Consider the following 21,217-nt stretch of genomic DNA (forward strand, 5'->3'; position numbering starts at 1 on the left):
GGAAAAGGAGGCACCGGGAGGTCAAACCCAAAGTTTTCGAGCCTGGCTGTCTAAAGTCAGACAACGAAATCCATGGTTAGGCGTTGAGCTGGGATGTGGGAGATCATGAGCCTGTTCCAAGCTTTGGCGCAGACTTCCTGGGGGCCTTGGTAAATCACTGCGGCCCCAGTTCAGCAAAGCACGTCAGAATGGGCCTAAGGCCCAGACCCCAAAAAGGAATCTAGGCTCCTATCTTCTAGGAAGCTAGGATTCTAAATCTCTTCGTGAATCTGGCCCTCAGGATCTAACCTCTCTGTGCCTCAGTCTTCCCCATAAGTGAAACAGGAGTAGTAATACTTTCCTACTCGAGGATAAATGCATTAATATCAGTGAGGCTCTCGGGTACTCCTGCCGTGAGCACTCTAGAAAACCTATACGCTATAGCTCATTCAGTGTGTTCTGTTATCAGAAGGGCTAAGTACCCTGGGCCACTTCCTTTTACTTGCCTACCTGCCACTTGAATCTGACACATTACTCGGCCCAGTAACTGGCCCCAGACGTTGCCAGCCAGTCAGTGGAGGAGAGAGAATTAGAACCCTGCGATTCCAGGCTCCCAGTCTGGTTCTCAGCTTGCTAAACCAGGCAGCCTGCAGTGAGTTGGTGGCTAGACAGACGCCATCCCAGTCACACTCACCGCTGCGGTTTCAGCCTTTTCTCCTAACTTTTTTGTTACGAATTCAGGGTCTGCTCCCACAAGTGACAGCACGTGGGCAGATTGTCATGGCTACTTAGTGCCCCAGCGAGGTCAGGGGTGTTGCCTGGAGGCTCAGCTGGATGCTACTCTTGGCAGGAGCAGAGACTTTAGTGCTAGTGAAAGAGCCAGGTGATCGTTGATTATCCAATTCCAAGCAGCGCTGATGCAAACTTCCTCTCCACAGCCTTCAGAGACCTGCTGAGTCCTTAGGCTAGACTCCTCAATTCAGTCTCTGTGCAGCTCGTGCTTGGAGCAAAATCCAAGCGGTAGCACAGAGATGCTCTTTGGAAGGGGATATTTGCCTGTCCCGGGCTCCCTAATTTTAACCTCTTTTTTTCCCGTCTATCCAAGTGGTGGAAAGTGATGGATCATGCTGTCCGGCATCAGCAAAAGCAAGGCAAACCCGTCAGGGATGAACGTGAAAGTTCTGAGCAAAGTCACTTTGATCCAGATTCTCCAGGCTATGTAGGCACCTTTAAAACCTTTAGCGGGTCAGGACCTTAGTGAACAAAGAGCTCTGCAGTCAGGTGGGAGCAGGTAAGAAACACCACCAGGATTGTGTAGGCAAATGCTGAAAAGTTAACTGGAGTAAAAGATTCATGCACATCAATGTTGAATGGGGGATATTGCGGCAGGACTAATATATTGGTCTGTTGTTAGCCATGCAACGCGGCAGAGTTTAGTTACTTCTGAATTGCACAGCGGGAGTCTGGCCGCGGTCCCTCTGGGAGGTGGCATGGTACTGGTGATGCACCCTGATGGGAAGGCCCCCAGGGTCTGCAAGGACTGAAAGCAAAGGGGTGGGGGAACTGGGGGTCTCAGCCATCTCACCCTGACCTGAAGATGTCAGCGTGGGCGAGGCTTTTCGGGGTGTGTGGTGTTGGACCCAGCTCAGCAGCCTGCTGTTTAAATAAAAGGTGAAATTCTTATCTCTTATTTAAGCTCCAGCATTAAATTATAATTTTCATTGATGCAAAGCGCATCAATGATTTATCTTGGTGTGACATTACTGTAGTGTTAGGAATTTAGCCAAAGGCAAAGGACTCAGGGTGTAAACTAGTTACTTTGTTTAATTCCATGGATCCTTTTGACAACCTCCTCCCTTCTCACTGCCACGTGGGCACTTGGGAACTCCTGCCTTCCATGGGGCAGCAGAGATGTATTGGGAGTAAATGGGCCAGTGGCTACAGAACCACAGCCAGATAAACATTTCTCTGCCTGCTAATGCTGTCGTGGTTGTTATTATATTTATATTACAGTAGTGCTCAGAGTCGCGGTCTCTGGTGGGGCTTTATTGCCCTTGGCACTGGACAGACTAATAGAGGTGGTCCTGCCCCTGTCTGCAATCTAAATAGACTGGACAAGCAACAGCTGTAATGTCATTATCATCCCTGTCTTGCAGGTGGATAAACAGGCACAGAAAGAAGTGACTTGACCAAGGTCACACAGTGAGTCTGTAGCAGAGCCAAGGGTTGAACCCAGGTCTCTCGAATCCCAGTGCGGTGTTGTGGCTTAGCTGCAAAGTCGTGTTTCCTGTCTTGCTCATGTCTGCCCTCTGTGGGGCTCCCCCTGAGCCCTCTCTTGGGTTTCTGGGTTCCATGTTAAAATAACTGCCCAGTGCGTGGAAGGTCCAGCTCCCAGCTCTAATGATGGGACATAGCGTAACAGACAACACCTGGGAATGGAAGCACAGCTGCTTGCATCTGGCAGGATTTCAGGGCCGTGGAGAAGGGCGAGGTAAACGCCTTGTGACTGGCCAGCCGTATCTTTCTCCTCCTTAACAGCCAGGTGCTTTTCCTCCCGCGGACGGATTCATGCACATAGATAGTGTGCTGCTTCTTAATGCTGACTGTGAAGCACGTAATGAAGCATGGTGAGCGCACTGGCTGGCCTCTCTGCCGGCCCATGTCAGCAGGGTTGGCTATCCTGGGGGCTGTTGGAGCCATTTCTGTCGACCACGATACGGGGGTTCCACGTGTGTAACGTTGTGGGAATAAGGCATATTCTCCAGAGTCAGGGATAGCACTAAGCCGCCTTCAGTTAGAAGCAAATAAAGCCGAGCGAGCTGCATAGTTTGCTGGTCTGGTGGATACAGCACGGGACCAGGAGTCGGGAAACCTGTCTTCTCTTCTTGGTTCTGCCACTAACTCATTGTGTGACCTTGGACAACTCAGCTGAGCTCTCTTTGCCTGAGGTTCCCTGTCTGTAACAAGGGGATAATGATACTGATCTTCCCTGGTGGAGCACTGGGAGACCTGTCACTGAAGAGTGCTGTACAGCAGCTGACTAGTAGGAGTCTGGCTTGCTCCTAGGGCTGGAATGGACTCCACTAACATGGTGCTTAGCGTACGGCTAACATGGCGCATTAACATGGGGCTTAGGGTTGCTCGCACCGGATCACTGCTATGATTCCTAGCAGAGAGCTACAAGATAGTGTCTCTTCTGGGCTCATCTTGGGGCTGGGCATATGGCTCTGAGCTAGACACGTGGGGGTGATCGTGTGGGGGGGGGGGTGTGCGTGTGTGTACGTTTTTCTGCTCACTCTCACTGAAGAGTTGAGAAGGAGGCTCGCCCACGTCTCTGACAGATGATTAGCTGAGTTTAATGATTGCTGGGGGTTTCCTGATCACTTGGGGGTTGAGTGGCAGCTGGGAAGGCAAGCTGAAATGCACTACCTGTCCCCAGTGAAATTTCACTGACTGCTTTCACTAGGGTGAGGCATTAGAGGGAGGCACTGACAAGTTGGCTTTGCTTGGAGGTGCCCAGTGCTGATGTTCCACCAGGTTCTTCTAAGTGGGATTCTTTGTGCTGTTGCCTCTGCAGCGAGGGTGGCTGCGTGGGGAGCCTGGTAGGTACCAGCGAGAGTTCGTGTCTTTCATAACACAAGAACCCGGGTCAGCCAATGAAATGAATAGGCAGCGGGTATAAAACAAACAATAGGAAGTATTTCTTCACACAGCGCCCTGTCAACCTGTGGAGCTCCTTGCCAGGGGATGTTGTGAAGGCCAAAACTATAACTGGGTTCAAAAAAGAATTAGATAAGTTCATGGAGGATAGGTGCGTCAGTGGCTATTAGCCAAGATGGTCAGGGATGTGATCCCGAGCTTTGAGTGTCCCTAGCCTCTGATTGCTTGAAAGTCCCATTACCCCCGGCTATCAGAGAGCAAAGACTGACCCCAGTGGGAGGGATGTGCGGAGCACTGACATGGAGATCTGAAAGCAGGGGAGACATTGGGTCTGTTCCCACATGTGCCAACTCCCAGCATGACATCACCCAAAGTGTGTCCCCCTCTGTGTATCTACTTAGACAGCCCCAGTACCTCCCAAATGTTAATGCCTTTAACCTCCCAGGACCCCAGGGGCCAGGGCAGGGCTGTTATCCCTGTTATCATAGAATCTCAGGGTTGGAAGGGACCTCAGGAGGTCATCTAGTCCAACCCCCTGCTCAAAGAAGGACGAATCCCCAATTAAATCATCCCAGCCAGGGCTTTGTCAAGCCTGACCTTAAAAACTTCTAAGAAAGGAGATTCTACTACCTCCCTGGGTAACGCATTCCAGTGTTTCACCACCCTCCTAGTGAAAAATTTTTTCCTAATATCCAACCTAAACCTCCCCCACTGCAACTTGAGACCATTACTCCTTGTCCTGTCCTCTTCTACCACTGAGAATAGTCTAGAACCATCCTCTCTGGAACCACCTCTCAGGTAGCTGAAAGCAGCTATCAAATCCCCCCTCATTCTTCTCTTCTGCAGACTAAACAATCCCAGTTCCCTCAGCCTCTCCGCATAAGTCATGTGTTCCAGACCCCTAATCATTTTTGTTGCCCTTCGCTGGACTCTTTCCAATTTATCCACATCCTTCTTGTAGTGTGGGGCCCAAAACTGGACGCAGTACTCCAGATGAGGCCCCACCAATGTCGAATAGAGGGGGACGATCACGTCCCTCGATCTGCTCGCTATGCCCCTACTTATACATCCCCAAATGCCATTGGCCTTCTTGGCAACAAGGGCACACTGCTGACTCATATCCAGCTTCTCGTCCACTGTCACCCCTAGGTCCTTTTCCGCAGAACTGCTGCCGAGCCATTTGGTCCCTAGTCTGTAGCGGTGCATTGGGTTCTTCCGTCCTAAGTGCAGGACTCTGCACTTGTCCTTGTTGAACCTCATCAGATTTCTTTTGGCCCAATCCTCCAATTTGTCTAGGTCCCTCTGTATCCTATCCCTGCCCTCCAGCGTATCTACCGCTCCTCCTAGTTTAGTATCATCCGCAAATTTGCTGAGAGTGCAATCCACACCATCCTCCAGATCATTAATGAAGATATTGAACAAAACCGGCCCCAGGACCGACCCTTGGGGCACTCCACTTGACACCGGCTGCCAACTAGACATGGAGCCATTGATCACTACCCGTTGAGCCCGACAATCTAGCCAACTTTCTACCCACCTTATAGTGCATTCATCCAGCCCATACTTCAACTTGCTGACAAGAATACTGTGGGAGACCGTGTCAAAAGCTTTGCTAAAGTCAAGAAACAATACATCCACTGCTTTCCCTTCATCCACAGAACCAGTAATCTCATCATAGAAGGCGATTAGATTAGTCAGGCATGACCTTCCCCTGAAGGTGAATCCATGCTGACTGTTCCTGATCACTTTCCTCTCATATAAGTGCTTCAGGATTGATTCTTTGAGGACCTGCTCCATGATTTTTCCGGGGACTGAGGTGAGGCTGACTGGCCTGTAGTTCCCAGGATCCTCCTCCTTCCTTTTTTAAAGATTGGCACTACATTAGCCTTTTTCCAGTCATCTGGGACTTCCCCCGTTCGCCACGAGTTTTCAAAGATAATGGCCACTGGCTCTGCAATCACAGCCGCCAAATCCTTCAGCACTCTCGGATGCAACTCGTCCGGCCCCATGGACTTGTGCATGTCCAGCTTTTCTAAATAGTCCCTAATCACCTCTTTCTCCACAGAGGGCTGGCCATCTACTCCCCATGTTGTGATGCCCAGCACAGCAGTCTGGGAGCTGACCTTGTTAGTGAAGACAGAGGCAAAAAAAGCATTGAGTACATTAGCTTTTTCCACATCCTCTGTCACTAGGTTGCCTCCCTCATTCAGTAAGGGGCCCATACTTTCCTCGGCTTTCTTCTTGTTGCCAACATACCTGAAGAAACCCTTCTTGTTACTCTTGACATCTCTTGCTAGCTGCAGCTCCAGGTGCGATTTGGCCCTCCTGATTTCATTCCTACATGCCCGAGCAATATTTTTATACTCTTCCCTGGTAATATGTCCAACCTTCCACTTCTTGTAAGCTTCTTTTTTATGTTTATGTTATGCAGTTGAGGAGCCGAGGCACAGATCTTCAGAGGTAGTTAGGCTCCTAACTTCCATTGATTTCAATGGAGCCTTAATTTCTCCCAGGATCTGGGCCAGAAAGGCTAAGTGACATGCCTGTGGTCTCAGGGGAAGTCTGTGGCAGAGCCCATTCCCCACTTTCGTATCTGTACTACAGAGATAACAGTTCAGTTAAATGTTCTCCGTGCATTTGATGAAAGGGGCTAGACACATACCAAGTAGCATTAATATTCATTCCGATATCCCTGGGCTTTTTATAAAGTGCCCGTAAGGCCCTTCCCTGGAAATATCACCTCCAGTGTTCACATACGAATATACCAGTCCCATTTTCAACTCTGGTCAACTAGACAAACCACGTAATAGAACTAGACCGTGCAAAGAGCTTCGCAGCGGGGCACCACGTGTGGATGTGGCTGCATCTTCCGGGTTTCCATTAAATAAGATCGTTAGAAGATCATGGGAGTTGGCAAAACATCCAAAGGCGAAAAGCAAACAAGTTGGTGGAACAGGTTTGTGTGCTGTAAATTGACCTACAGGGCCTAGGAAATTCACACCGGGTTCTCCCTGTCTCTGTGGGATCTAAACACTGCACAGGTCAGTTAGGTCATCAATGCAAGATCCGTTGTAAACTTTGTGGAATCTTTTTCTTTTGTCATTCCTCTTGTCATAGGGACCTCGGTTTGGGGTTCAATTCCTTCTCCCACCCCAGTTCCTTGTTAGACCGCTGTAGTTCTGGCAGAAGCAACTTGATCAAACAGGGTCCTGCAGCATGCCCTAGAGGCGCTCCGACTCTGCGTTGCTGTATTATAATCTTAAAGTCAGCGGTGACCTCTGCTAAAAATAATTCCTAGAGTGAGCCAGAAAAACCCCAGCAATCATCACTGATGACCAGAAGCGGCACCAAGCAATAAAACGAAGGGTCAAAGGCTGTTAAGTGCTGCTTACTGGTTCGAGAACAGACCCAGCAGCTTTGCAGTGGATGCAGTTGCACAGCCCCAGCGGTGTGAGGAGAGTGTAGGTGGTAATTATTAACTCTGCAGCGGGGCACGGATTCTGGTCTCCGTTACACTCGTGCCAAGCTGGAGTATCCCTGCTGCAATCCATGCGTATGCCAGGAAGATCTGCCTGTGGCTTGGATGGGAGAGACTCCAGATTCATGCCGACCTAGCTGGGACCAGAGTCCGGCCTTCAGGGATTTCTTCTCTTCTTTGAAGCCCTGGTTTCGCATTTCCTCACCTCCTATTTCTGTTTTCCCTCAGGTGATTGCACTTAGTAAAAGAAGCAAGGAGGCTGAGACGGCTTTCCTCAGTGTTTACAAGCAATTAATTGGAGCACCAGGTAAGGAATGCTTTGGCTACTTAGCTGAATAATTAATGTTGAGAACAGACCGCCCAGCAGCCATTAGAAGCAAGGATTGCTGTGTATGCTGCATGCCACAGCATCACTGCCCTGTCCTGGTGCTCAGGGCTTTCTGCAGCTCTATCTCTCATGTTATCCATCCCTCCAATTGCCCAGAATCGGGTCTCCTTCCAGTGTCCTTTGGGCCATGGCACTGCATCCTCAGTGTTTGATCTCCCTGCATCACAGCCGGGATGGTGGCCACTAACTTTTCCATGTTCTTTTTGAGATCCGAGCAGGTGGCACAGACAAAGTGGAAGCAGCTTTTGCCATTCTTGTATTGTGGCACGTGAGCCAAATGTATCTTGACATTAGAAAAGAAATACATTTGCTCGAGCCTTGTAATAACATGGCTTCTATCCCCAGTTGTGTTTTTGACAGTAAGTTAACTACAATGACTGAGCTCCTTTTACAGCCCAGCTCCCAACAAGGACATGTAGGGGGTTTAAACACGCATCGGGACATCCACCGAACCCTACACCTAGCACTGTTCATGCCTATCTGTATGTTGTCTGAGCTCTTTTGAAAGGAGAGCCAATCAAGGCTGACCCCAAGGTTAACATACAGTAACTGGGCATCCTGAGCCTAGAATGAACCGTCCGCCCCTCCGTGCTCAGTAATAACAACAATGCTTTCTAGCACAGGGTCACACAGCCCTGTGCGAATGGTATTCCCGCAGCCTTGCAAAATCCTGCTTGTCAGCTCATCTGGGGTAACTAGCGAGGGTTTGATGGGCAAGTAAAATAATGTTGGGTTTTTCAATCTCGTCACAGTGGTCAGGGCGGGTGAGCAGATTTGGTGCCTGGTCTGGTAAATGTTCACAACTGGTTTAGCAAGACTGTGTTGTCCCCATCTTATAGATAGGGAAACTGAGGCACAGAGGAGTAAAGCAACTTGGCGAAGTCCAGCGGCAGAACTGGGCCTGGCACCCTGATTCGTGGCCAACCAGCAGCCAACTCTGCCTCCTGCCAAAGTTGTCCGTGGAGCAAAGCAGTGTGGTGCAGCGGTTTGGGTGCTGGACTAGCATTCAGGAGTCCTGGGTTCTAACCCTGGTTCTGCCTCATGGGCTGTGCGAGCTTGTCAAGTCTCTGTGTCCCTAGAAAAATAGGGCTAGCTGCTGCCATGCTCAGAGCTCCCTTTGGGAAAGGACTAGAGGCTCTGCGTAGTGTGGCCTCCCCCGCACCTTCACCAGACTCTGGCCCCCCCACTGGTGGATTTGGTGCCTGGCCCTGCGTAGGCTTGAGCAGTAACTCCTAACAGAGAGCCCCGTGTGTCGTACCAGGGGCCCTTTGCATTACGCGAACCCTCGCTCATGCAGTGCTTGGCAGGAAGGAGTCTCCCGGTATCGAAGAACCAGTCGAGCTGTCAAGTCAGAGGATGAAGAGTTGCAAGGTGCAGGAGGGCTCCGGCAGGGACACTAACTCATCGGGCAGACATTTAGGAATAACAAAATGTTTTAATGATTTCTTAGGGGAATTCAGGAGACATATTTTTGTCCTCATTAAATTTTATCCTGCGATACGAGAACCAAATGTCAGAGCTGTTTCCGGAGCCCGGATCTATTCGTTCACCCTCCCCACGCAGACCCCACCTCAGCGCGGGCTCTCACTCCTGTAATTTTAGCCATCTCGATGCATTCCTTGACAGGCAGATTCTTTGTAGACTACTTTCGAAGCGACACACAAGTCCTGATTCAACGTTTTTGTTCTGAATGGCTGCTGTCAACACGGCTCCCCGGCGGAGGCTGATTGCTCAGCGAGTATTTTGATAAGTGAGCGGGGCTGTGTGGCTGCAATTACGAAAGAAGATCGTAAATCTTTTCGATATTGTTCACACAGATGTGGCCTGAAGTGAGGGGGGAAAAAAGCAGTAAAATGTGTTAAAAGCATAATTAATGTCATTGTTGCCGAGGAAGATTTGATTTAAGCCTCCCTTTGACTTGTGTAGCAGGGCGGCTGATTTCTGTCTCGCGTTGGGCAAACTCACAAGGCGCAGCCCTGGGCTGGAGGGAAGGGGCTTGTTAGCGGAGTGACTGGGGAGAAGTAGGTGAGCACATGGGCTGAAGAAGAGGGAGATGCAGGGGGAACGGAGCGTGTTGCCTCCATTGAGGATTTGCCTCTGTTTCAGCCAGCAGCATAGCTGCACGGGTGTAATTCGTGGTGTAGACTGGAACAGCCACTGTTTGCACTGGCCAAGTGGATACCGATTTCCAGCAGGGGCATACTTTGTCAGTGCAAATAGCAGCTGTGCCTGTCTACACTGATGGCTGAAATTGGAGCAAATCCCTGGTGTAGACAAGGCCTAGGGGTGACCAGATGTCCCGATTTTATAGGGACAGTCCCAATATCCAGGGATTTGTGTTATATAGGCACCTATTACCTCCCACCCCCATCCCGATTTTTCACACTTGCTGTCTGGTCACCCAAACAAGGTCTTCTGTCTGTCCAGCTAACTCTAGCTGTAGCTGCTCCGCTGTAAGCCCCGAGCGTAGACACAGCCTACAGCGATGAAAGGGCTTTTCCCATTGATCCACCTCCCCAACAACGGGAGCAAGGCTGATAGAAGAATTCTTAGGTCAGCAGAACTATGGCACTTCGGTTGTGAATTTTTCACATGCCTGAGCACTGTAACTGTGTCAGCCTAAGTGCGGCTCAGATCTTAGTCCCAAATCCTGCCCCTTCCTCTTGTCCAGAGGGGCTCCGCTCTGCAGGGGGAGGTCCCTTCTCCTAGCTCTGCAGGGGCTGTCTGGGGGCATGTGCAGGATGGAGCAGGGGTGGTGGATCTGTCACCGGGTGGCTCCACCAGCCATTGGTCCCTGCACTGGGGGTACCAGGTGTCTGGAGGCTCCTGCACCCCTGAATCCAGAGCAGGTGCAGCCCCTGCTTCTGCCTGCACATGGGGAGGTAGGGGGGCTACCATGGCCATGCAGGCCCTAAGACAGGAGTAGCAGCTGCTATCACTTTGCGGTGACCTTGTGAGCTGGAGAAATTCCTTCCCTCACCACGTGGCCACTGAGTGACTGGGGTTGGGCACTAGGTGTAGCATTTCCGCCAGGAGGATACTGCTGCTTTCCCAAAGGGCACTCAGGGGGTAAGGAAAGTAACTAGCCCTCCCCTCACTCCCCACGCGGGGCTGGGTGCTCAGCAGGGCTGCATCTGGGGTCTCAGAGGGGTTCCGTGCACCTTCCCTGACCCGATTCGTGCAGGGAGCGGTGCTGGGTCACTCCCGCTAATGCCAGACGACATGGGAAGACATGCTGTTAACTTTCAACAGCAATGTCACGTGACAGGCCTCCGTGCGTGCGGGGTTGCTGAAGGCGAGCTAGTGGGCTTGGCCGGCTCTGCCAGCAAGCTGCTCATGGAACCAGCCCAGAGAGAGCCTTGCAGATGGGAGACGGGGAAATGCCCTGCCAGGGTCAGCCAGTAGTGGCGAGGGAGGTTTCATGGTCAGCTGCATGGAGAAGGGATGAATGAGGGTCCAGTCCTGCAGTCTCCTGCTGATACCAACAGCAGCAGCATTTGGCCTCTTGACTTGAGTATCAATGGGAATGTTTGCCCAAGCAAGGGCTGCAGAACTGGGCCCAGAGGTGAAGGAGTCCCAGGTGGCGGAGCTGGCTCTGGGGACGAGGGATGAGGGAGGACGTGGCAATGAGGGCAGGGACATGTGGGGGGAGCATGGGAGAGTTAAAAGCCAGGGGACGGCTGTGGTCTGGAAATGGATGGGTAACTGTGAGTGAGGCTCTCCCTTCCTGCCAGTGCTGAGCGATCCCGCCGTCTGGAGTCCCTCAACGTGCCAGGCACGGTGTAGTTTGCTGGAGATGCGTCGTCGTTCTGCAGCCGCTCTGTGCAGCTTCACGGCAACTTTGATGTAATGTGTAATTAGACGTTAACTAGAGTAATGTTCCGTGAGTATCACATGGAGCTGGAACGTTTCAGGACCCGGGAAGGCCAATGAATTATTCAGTGAATAACTCGGGTAAGAACAGCCAAGCTGAGTGGAAAATATAACCCCAAAATCCAGGGCAGCAAGAGCCAAAATGTTGAGTTAGAAACATCAGGCCAAATTCAGTTCTATACCACCCATGTCTCTGCATTGACTTTAGTGGGGCTGGATGGGCAGCCTCAGAACATCTCCTGAACATTAACGCTGGCCTTTCTTGGGCCCTGTATTAATCAAAGCGGGGGGAACGCTGGTTCAGAGGCAATAAGAACCATCCAGAACGTTCACCCAGCCCACAAACCCCAAGCTAACTCTTCTTCAGAGTTCTTGAAAGTTTGACCAACTCTTGTATTTCGAGATGGGACATGAGGTGAGCTGGGAGTTTCAGCTTGAGTTCCTGGTGGGAGGGGTTCAGCTTGGAACTGGGCCTCTGACCCTTCAGGGGTCCCCCATCACTAGGGCTGCAGAGCTAAAGCGTACTGAAGGTCAGTTCCCGAGGGCACAACCTTCAGTTACTGACAATGTTTAGATTAAAAGATCTAAGTTGTAGGGCCCACCCCAGAGGTCCTTGCTCAGTTTGGACTCCGCGCATCTTCAGGCACAATTCCCGTTGGTGCTCAGGGGCCAAATCCTGGGGTATCCTGAGCACTCACTGCTCCCCCTGACTGCAGGAAGGGCTTTGCTTTCATGAGGACTCAGTATAGCAGGGACATTCAGGTTTGACCCATCATGATCCCGGCTGCAGGTTAGAGATGGAACCAAACCAAGACCCTGCTCCTGTGCATGACGACTTCCAGGATTAGGGCCCAAAGCCCCTAATGCAAATACCCCCGAAAGGATCAGAATGGGGAATCTGCAGCAGTCCCTTCACTGTGAGATGTGCAAGGTCAGATCCCCTCTATATTGCAGACACCTCCAGACTTTCAGCTCGGAGCCATGCAGCTGGATGGATGCCATCCCTCGTCGGCACTCTGCTTCCCCAAACATGCTCACGTCCCCAGCGGGTTTCAGTCTCTCTGCGGCAGAGTGTGGAAAGGTATTTTGTCTTTTCTTTACCAGGGAATTGGGTTTTCCTGGAAGCGTTACCAAGGTTTCCTAACGAAGCCGAAAACCCAACTCTTACGGACGCATCAGTGAAAGACATTCTCCTTCCCTGTGAAGTTGTGAACGTTAAAATAGTGTGCAATAGCACCCGCTAGTGGCTGTATTTGGCATCGGTGAGTTGAGAAAAATACCAGGCCAATTTTTATTTTTAAAAAAAGACTACGTTTTGCATTCAAGTATTTAAAAAAACAGGTGGTTTGATCTCTTGTGAGGTGAGGCTCTAATGAAATCAAAGTAAGTTAGTCATTTAATTAAGCATTGTGTGCACAAATGGGTTAGTAATTGCCACACAAAGCCAATATCATTTTAATCCACGCGTTGTTTTCATAGGACTGGTCCTGCAAACACTGATGCATGTGCCTAATTCCGCCAGTGTGAGTTGCCTCCCTTGTGAGTAGAATTACACACCTGTGTCGGCGTTAGCAGGGTTGGGCCCATAGTCAGTAACAGACCTCTCCACTTGCCCCAAACTGGTACAGGAGGCAGGGGGCTGAAATGTGATATACAAACCTAAGATGAGGGACACTCAGAATGATTCTTCCAATGTCATAGGCACCACTCCCTTTACTGTCAATGGTTCTTCCTGTGAGCCCAGCCTCATGATGCTTCATTTCTGATGTAAATTGTTTCTAACAATAAAAGGCTCTGATCCTGCATCGTCAAAGTCAATGGGAACTTTGCCATTAGCATCACCGGGCAGCAGATCAGACTCGAGGTGAGGGGTACCGCATGTGTGGACCAGATGGTTCTCTGGGACTACAGTGAGTTACATCCCTTGAAATGAAGGACATCTGAGAGAGATGGTTGGTGGTCATATGTGGTTGGCTGGACCTTTAAGATGTGTTGGCCAAATTAAGGGATATATTAAATTTCAAACCCTATTTTTAAAACGTAGATCTTAGGCAAGTTGATTTTATTGCCTCTGTTGCCTACATGTGGACCGTCCGTTTAGCCCACAGATCACACAAAATCTCATCTCTCACGTGGGCTAGCCGGGAGGGAATGGCGATACACTGTTTTAAGATCAAATGTTTTCTTTGGAGCTCCCAGGTCCAAAAATATATAATCAAAATGCAAACGGCTCACATCTGAAGAGGAAATGTTTAGAAAATGTGTCATCTTTATTTCAGCAAAGGTATGGTTGCTGAAAGAAGCTAGATGGAAATGCTGATACAGGCAAAACTCCATCGTGGCTTTATTACACAGGGTAGTGGCATACATTTTTGCTATTACATTATTTCTTGTTACAAAGAGACAGAGGAATTTGCCATAACAGATTGGCTCATTGGTCTGTCTAGCTTTTTATTCTGCATTGGCTGTTCCCTGGTGCTTCCGGGGCTAGCAAGAAAAGACCCTCTTGGTGATACACCTAACCAGTATGTGCAGTGGGAATGAGGTGGGAAATCCTTCACAACCCAGCAGTCTATCATCTTAGGCCCTGGATCATGAGGTTTAATTACCTATATCGTTATCTTAGCTTGCATAGCTACAAATGTTATTAATGGCTGTAAAATTATCCTTTTTAAAATCAGCCATGCTATATGTCTTCAGCTGATGACCCTCTGTAGCTGGGAATTTGACAAGTGGACTGTATGCTGTGGGAAGGCATGGTTTCCTTTTATTGGTTCTAAATTTATGGCCCTCTAATTTCATTGTGTCACTTTCTGCTAATGTGTGCCAGGGTAAGATGCAAGGGTTAATTTCTACTGTGCTGCGGCTAAGCGGGAATCCTTAGTCAACTGTCCACTAACTTGTTTCTTTACTGTAGCTTCTTTTTCCGGGGATAAATCCATCAGTTATACCAGCAAATCAGGTTTATTCAGTGCTCATATACAGTAATCTGATGCACATCTTTAGTTCCCTTCAATCCAAGGATCTCAAAGCGCTTTATAAACATTATTTGTATTTATTTATTTAGATTTTAAAAAATTTAAAAGACGCTTATCCAATTAAAAATTTAAAAGACGCTCTGGACATCCAAGACATCATTAATAATATAATAAAATCCGAGCAGCAATACAGTCCTCATCAGGACAGGGACTCAGCCAGGCAGCCACCTACAGAAACTCCTTTCTACCCTATCATCATTAGGGGCATTCCCTATGCTGTCTCTCACAGCCCTATCAAACTGGCATCTCTTGCAGCATGCTTGGAAAGTCAGCAAATCCAAGCTATTATTCAAGGAATTTAGCCTCCCACCACCATGATGTAATCATATTATTGGCTAGTATTATTATTCTCATGTAACATAGGGAAACTGAGGCACAGAGACAATAAAGCAATTATTTTCAGGACGGTTGGGTGCTTCATTTTTGGGGCATCCAATGTGAGACATTTGGGCCTGGCTTTTCAAAGGTATTGAGCAACTGCAGCTCCCACTGACTTCGGCTGGAGTTGAGAGTGCTCAGAAGCTCTGAAAAGTGGGGCCAGGGTTTCTAAGTCTGGGCATCCAGAATTCATCAATTCATCAATTGCAAGGTCAGAAGGACCCATTGTGATCAGCTCGTCTGACCACTTGGGTAACAGGTCAGAGACCTGCCCCACAGTAATGCCTAGAGCAGTGCTTGAAGAAAAGCAGCCAATCTTGATTTCAAAATCGCCCGTGTTGGAGGATCCCCCAGGACCCTTGGTAAATATTTCCAGTGAGAAGCCACTTTTGAAAATTTGGCCCCAAGTGACTTGCTCAATGGATTAGATATTCTGGATCTCCTGAGCCAGAAGCCGAAGACCATCCCTAGCTCAGGGGACACTGGGATTTCCATCGTAAGCCCTGGCTTTCATTGGTTCCTCTAACTCAATCATTTTTGCCAGGGATTCCAATGAGGAGAGCTCAGACCAGACCAAACCTCAGTGTGGGGGATTCTTGGCCACCGTTGGGTACATTGGATCTGACTCTCCTCTCATGTCTGGGTAAATCAGGAGTAACTCCACTGGAATCGTAGTGTTCTCTTGCGGTAAAACTGCTGCAAGTGAGCGGGGAATCGGGCCCACCTTAATGCACATGACATATGCTGATTGGACCAGGAAATGGACATCATCTCTTTATCCACAGAGCAAGTAGAGAATGAGCAGCGGCTGGTGAGCTTCTACCCACCCCAGCCACCACCTCTTGAATCTGGATGGAACCATCTTTAGGGATTAATGGGTAGTCCAGAGCTCCTGGGTTGTGTTCTTTGCTTTGGCACCGACTCGCCGTTGTCCTTGGGCAGTCGCTTTCTGTGCGTTGCTTTGCCCAGCTGCACTAGGGTAGCACAAAAGAGACTGATCTTCAACGGGTTTAGAGACTGATCTTACATCAGTGCTGTGCAGTGACTCACGGCTGCAGAGGTGAAAAGTGAGCACACAAGCTTTGCTCCTCACTTGAGCATGTTTTCTTCTTTCCCCTGCTATAATTATTATCAGAACAAGCCTTTCCTCTTCTTGGTTCTTGCTGAGAAAGGGGGATTTGGAGTGATTCTTTATGCAGCTGCTTTTACTGTAGTGAGAAACTAGCTGGACATATTTAAAAGCAAACAGAAGGCTTCTCCCCCCGCCCCCCATGCTTAACTTGTGTACCTTAGTCACTCTGCCTGGCATTTAGCTGATGCCTCAAATAATTCTTCAAGACAAAGTAAATGGGATTTCCTTTGATAAAGCAATTCTTCAGTTACAGGCATTTTAAGTATGCATATTTTGACAGTCGTCTTGTTGTGTGGTCTTTTATTTCTATAAAGAAAACCACCCGGCTGCGTTTCAAAATGAACAACAATGGATTGTTCTCTGAATTTTGGCAGAAATGGTGGTTGCATGAAGAAATTAATGGAGAATGGTTTTCATAAACTAATTGCAGCAAGAGATGGAAAAGAACCAGTGCGTCCATCAGGGTGCGATGCCAGTGCAGGGATACAGTTATTTGCTCAGAGCCTGTTATTCAAAGGTGCCGAATGCCACTGCCTTCATTTGGAATGGTGACCTCTTCTGAAAACCAGGCGGTAGATTCCTTGGGCAAGATTCATCGTTGGGGGTAACTCAATGAAGTTAATGGCATTCTACCAGGAATGTATTTGGCTCATCTTGCTAGAACGAAAAAGGCCAGAGTTTCAATCAATGGCCTCCATTTTGACAGACTCACTAATTCTGCTCACTTAGCAGTGTAAGTCTTTAATTGGTGGGGACCTTGATGTTGACATGGATTAAATTGCAGGTGTTACCTGATGAAGTTTTGCACCTTAAAAACTGTAGACTTGGATAAAGGTGCACTGAAAATTTGACCCAATGGGCTATATCCAAAGCCTAGTGAAGACTGGGGAAAGACTCCCATCAACTTCCATAGGAATTGGATCAGGTCTTTTATACATAACGTCAAGGTAGAAATTGAAAGGTGTCAAAGGAGCATTTTGGTCTTTGACTAATATTTGCTTCATTTTGATCTTCTGTCTTAGAAAATGTATGGAGTCAATTCTTTTGTTCTTCCAGAAGATTTCTTCATCAGAAACTGGAGAGTTCAAATTGGTCTTACGAGGAGACTTTTGTAACCATTTATACTAGGTAGAAAGCAACTTTTAGCGCCAGTCCTCCATTGGTATAAATCAATTTATCTCCATTGAAGTCAGCCAGGCTATGCTGATTTATACCACTGAGGAACTGGCCTTCCAGACCCAAGTAAAGCCTTGGAAAAGATGCTTAACTGGCTTAGTGCGGTTGAGGTTCTTGGTCAAGGGCCACACCCAAGTTTTCTCACTGACTTCACTGGGCTTTGGGTAAGGTTCTGAGTCCATAACTTGGCGTTAAATTGTATTCATTTTACTCTAGTAAACCCCTGAAATCTGCCATCTGCTACTAGGATTCCAAGATGGTCTCTGAGAAGAGGGTTCAGACTGTAATATCAATGAGTGCTTCCAGCCGCTCCAGAATGGTTAGCTTAATTATTGATGTTTTAGAGAATTCTTATTTCCAGCCATTGCAGCTTGTTCATTTCCTCTGCAGTGTAGGACAGTCAGGGCACAGGCTATCACTGGGATTTGGGGATTGTTGTTTGTTGTTTGTATTACTGTAGCGCCTGGAGGCCCTAGTCATGGGCCAGGACCCCATTGTACTAGGTGCTGTACAAACACAGGACAAAAAGCTGGTCCCTACCCCAAAGAGCTTCCACTCTAACTGCAAGACAAGAGACCATAGAGGGATACAGACAGCCCGACGGGAGAGAACAAGGGAACAAGACGGAATGAGACAGGATTGTTCTCAGCACACCAGCAGCCTAACTGATGTCAAGTTTTCATAGGCAAACCCAATACTTGTCGTTGGAAGTCTGTAGCTGAATCACGGCATACCATGCTGCAAGCCAGTTCCCGCTGCAGAGCACGAGGGTTGCAGCTTGTTTTGAATCAGCGGTTCCCAGCCACTACTCTGTGTGCTACTGCCAGCGCTTCAAGCTTTTGTGTGACCGTAGACCGCTTCCCTTCCCTCCCTTTTGCCTTCTACAGGGCTTTGCTATCTCAGTCTGTTCTCTAGATTCCCAAGAGGCAGGCTAAGAAGGTGAAGGATTAGCTGGGTGTGTAGCCCAAGGAAATGGCCCCGGTAGTCAAAGAGCATCTCCCACGACCAGTCTGAAGAGTCTCATTTGTCTTGTGCAATGGACCAAGATTCACACAGGTGAAGGAATATTCCACCAGATCCATGACTCGCAAGTTGCAGGGACAATTTCTTTACAGATCCTTCTGCACTGAGCATTTAAAGCTATTGCCGTTGAGTCTGGCAGTGGCAGAGCACGTCCAGTGCGGTCTTGCTCCTGTTACAGTCATTGACAAAACGCCCATTGAATTCAATGGGAGCCTGATCAGGCCTCAACTCAGGTGCTTACCTCCACTGTAGCATCCGCCCTGAGTGCAGACAAGATGGCAGTCGCTCTAACAATTCACCCACTGGGGTGTTTCTCCAGCGAGGGGTGCCCCAGAAATGCAGTACGCACCCATTTATCCAAAAGGCCTGGGGGACCGCCAAAAGCTTCAAATAACCAGGCATACACTTGTGGATGCAGATAACTAGGATTTCCAGGTAAAGGGGATTCAGATAGCTGGTATTTAATTTCATGTGTGCCCAACTTTCTACACATGAATAGTCATAGAATCATAGAATATCAGGGTTGGAAGGGACCCCTGAAGGTCATCTAGTCCAACCCCCTGCTCGAAGCAGGATCTAGTCCCATTGACTGCAATCAGGTTGCCTGCTCGTGGGTGCAAAGTTAAGTAGGTGTATAAGTGTCCGGAAGATGGGGGCCTAAGTATATAAATATACAGGGCTACAAGAATCCTGGCAAATATGAAGGGATCAAATCCTGCTTCCTGGAGGTGAAATTTTCCCCATACAAAAGACAAACACAAGGCCCATAGGGCCAGATCATCAAAAGAATTTAGGCACCCAAATCCCATTGAAATCAGTGGGAGTTAAGCAGATAAATACCTTTGGAGAATCTGGGCCAAACGGCTTAAGTGGGACTTGAGTGGGGCATTGACCTTGATTGGTCTTCTACCCAGGGTGAATTTCCCCCTTCATAAGAGCAGGGCCACTGGAATCAGTAAGACCAGTACTGGCCATGATGCTGGTGGAAATCCAGAGGAAGCATGTTCACTCAGAGGACTTACTCCAGATCTACCTCTGTGTAAATGAGATAAGAACCTGGCCCAGTGGGCTCCTCGCAGGAATAAGGCAATCAGCATAGGCCCTGTATCCTAGTTAATTGCCCTGTCTATGATTTCAAACTGACATTGCACCTTGTCGACTTCCCACCACCAAGTGTCTCCAAGCGGCCTCTGTACCATTATATATGGCAAGGAAAATGAAAGGTCAGTCATGCCGTCCACATGGCTGTGGCAAGCTGGCACCGTTTGTTACTACCGCGTGTAATTATTCTGCATGTGATACCATCAAAGGCTGAGGGAGTTGTTCTTAGCAACAGAGCTGGATTTTATTGTCAGTTGTTTTGCATTTGGATTTGTGCCATAGGTGTGGGGTAGAAGGCAGAGAGCCTAGCTCTCTTCCGCTTCCCTCTTTATCTAACTTTCTGACCCTGGAGAATTTGATTCTATTTTTTTTTCCCTCTTTTCCTCTTTTAAAAAAAAAATTAACCTGGCTCAATAGGAGGCATTTTCTTGAACTTATTAAAAATCCAGACTTGTAAATTAATTTGTTCATGTTGTACAATGGCAGTGCAGATGGACTCATTAGCATGCACACAACAAATAATTATAGATGAATTTTTAGCTGGCCTGCTTAATGGGCTTGCTGGGTTAATTATGTCAATGTATAATTACATCAGCCCTGGGAGACATAATGGCACACCCTGCTGAGCAGACACTAGCTAATGATGGTGTAATGCTGACAGAGGGAAGACATACTGTTCTGAATGCACCTGCTTACCTCTGCACAAACTGCGATTGTCTGCGCCTGCCTTTGCCTAAATAAACAGGCATTATCAGGAGTGTGTTGCTGGCTGGCGTTCGAGCAGGTTTCAGGGTGGGGACGGAGGGCCCCATGAACAGAAGGAGTGCTGAAGGCCTGGGATGAAAGCCTTTATCCTCGCAGCGCTTAGGAGTGTGCTCAGACTTTAACAGGGCTCGTTGGCTTGTGTTAAGGACAATCTCAAAGACGCCGCGTTCAGATTCTGATCTCCCTGCCCCATTCTAAGGCCCAGGTTTCTAAAAGCTCCCACGCGCCCCAAATGCCCGAGTCACTGAGGCTATGAGTGCTAGGGTTTGCATACTCACCCCTTTTCCAGGATCGCTGTGCGGTATGGACACCTGGGTGACTGGGGCTGTCGGAAATGGGGGCCTAAATCCGTAGCTAATCCATTGATTTGGCTGCAGTCGCTCCGGACCAATGCTGGTGTAACCGAGAGCAGAGTCTGGCCCCTTTAATTTAGGAAGGTGGCTGCAGCGTGCACCCTGTGCAGAATCGATAACGGGGGGTTGTAAGAGGAAACCCATCCTGCCTTCCCTGCCATGCGGGAAATGTGGGTGTGCAGGGAATGCAGCCTGGGGCTCATGCCTAGCCGCCGTGGCCATTACAGTCTGGATCAACTGCCCGCTAAGGGAGGCCCGTGTTCCGTGTGGCACAGATGGCCTCGATCCAGTGCAAAGGAACAGTTATGCTCACCGTAGCATTGGTCCCAGGCATGCTGGCTCTGATCAAGGCTGCAAACATCCACGTTGTTCCCAGACAGCGCGGGGGCGGCCCACTGCCCAGCTGCTGCCCCTCACCTCATCACCTTGCTCCCCTTTAGACCCCGTTCCTGTCCTGGAGGTGGCCCAGAGCGTAGAAGAGAGGCTGCAGCAGGGTCAGGGCCTCGACCCCGAGAACCCACCGCTGAAGGAGCTCAACAGGCAGCGGAAGAAGCACCCAGAGCTCCTTGGCACCAAAGGTACCAGCCGCTCCTCCCTTGCCCTGGTTCGTTTCCAGCACCGGGATGAGGGGGGGCCAGGGGTGTGTCCCTGTCCCCTGGCCCCCGGTGCTGGGGCAGTGCAGTAGGGTGGTCACCCACTCCAGCCCTGAAAGGGTTAAAGCCAGCCCTGGGAGAGGGCTGATTGGGGGAAGCAGCCACACCTGGGCCACGCCCCAATCAGGCCACACCTGGCCCTGTTATAAGGGCTCAGGGGGGAGCTGGGTCAGGACTCTCCCTCTCACTTCAGAGGGAGAAGGACCTAGCTGCCTGGGAG

At 49.2% G+C, this 21,217-nt stretch overlaps 1 protein-coding gene across 1 annotated transcript in view; it reads left to right on the top strand.

Moving 5' to 3' along the window:
- Window positions 1–21,217, top strand: part of CUX2 (cut like homeobox 2) — a 90,429-nt gene that overhangs the window by 27,357 nt on the left and 41,855 nt on the right. The window contains exons 3-4 of the mRNA XM_077835052.1: window positions 7,346–7,424; window positions 20,785–20,922. Coding sequence (XP_077691178.1) covers window positions 7,346–7,424; window positions 20,785–20,922 — 217 coding nt within the window. The remainder of the gene's footprint in view (window positions 1–7,345; window positions 7,425–20,784; window positions 20,923–21,217) is intronic.

This window comes from Eretmochelys imbricata, chromosome 15 (genome assembly GCF_965152235.1).
Source record: "Eretmochelys imbricata isolate rEreImb1 chromosome 15, rEreImb1.hap1, whole genome shotgun sequence".
Classification (NCBI taxonomy): domain Eukaryota; kingdom Metazoa; phylum Chordata; order Testudines; family Cheloniidae; genus Eretmochelys; species Eretmochelys imbricata.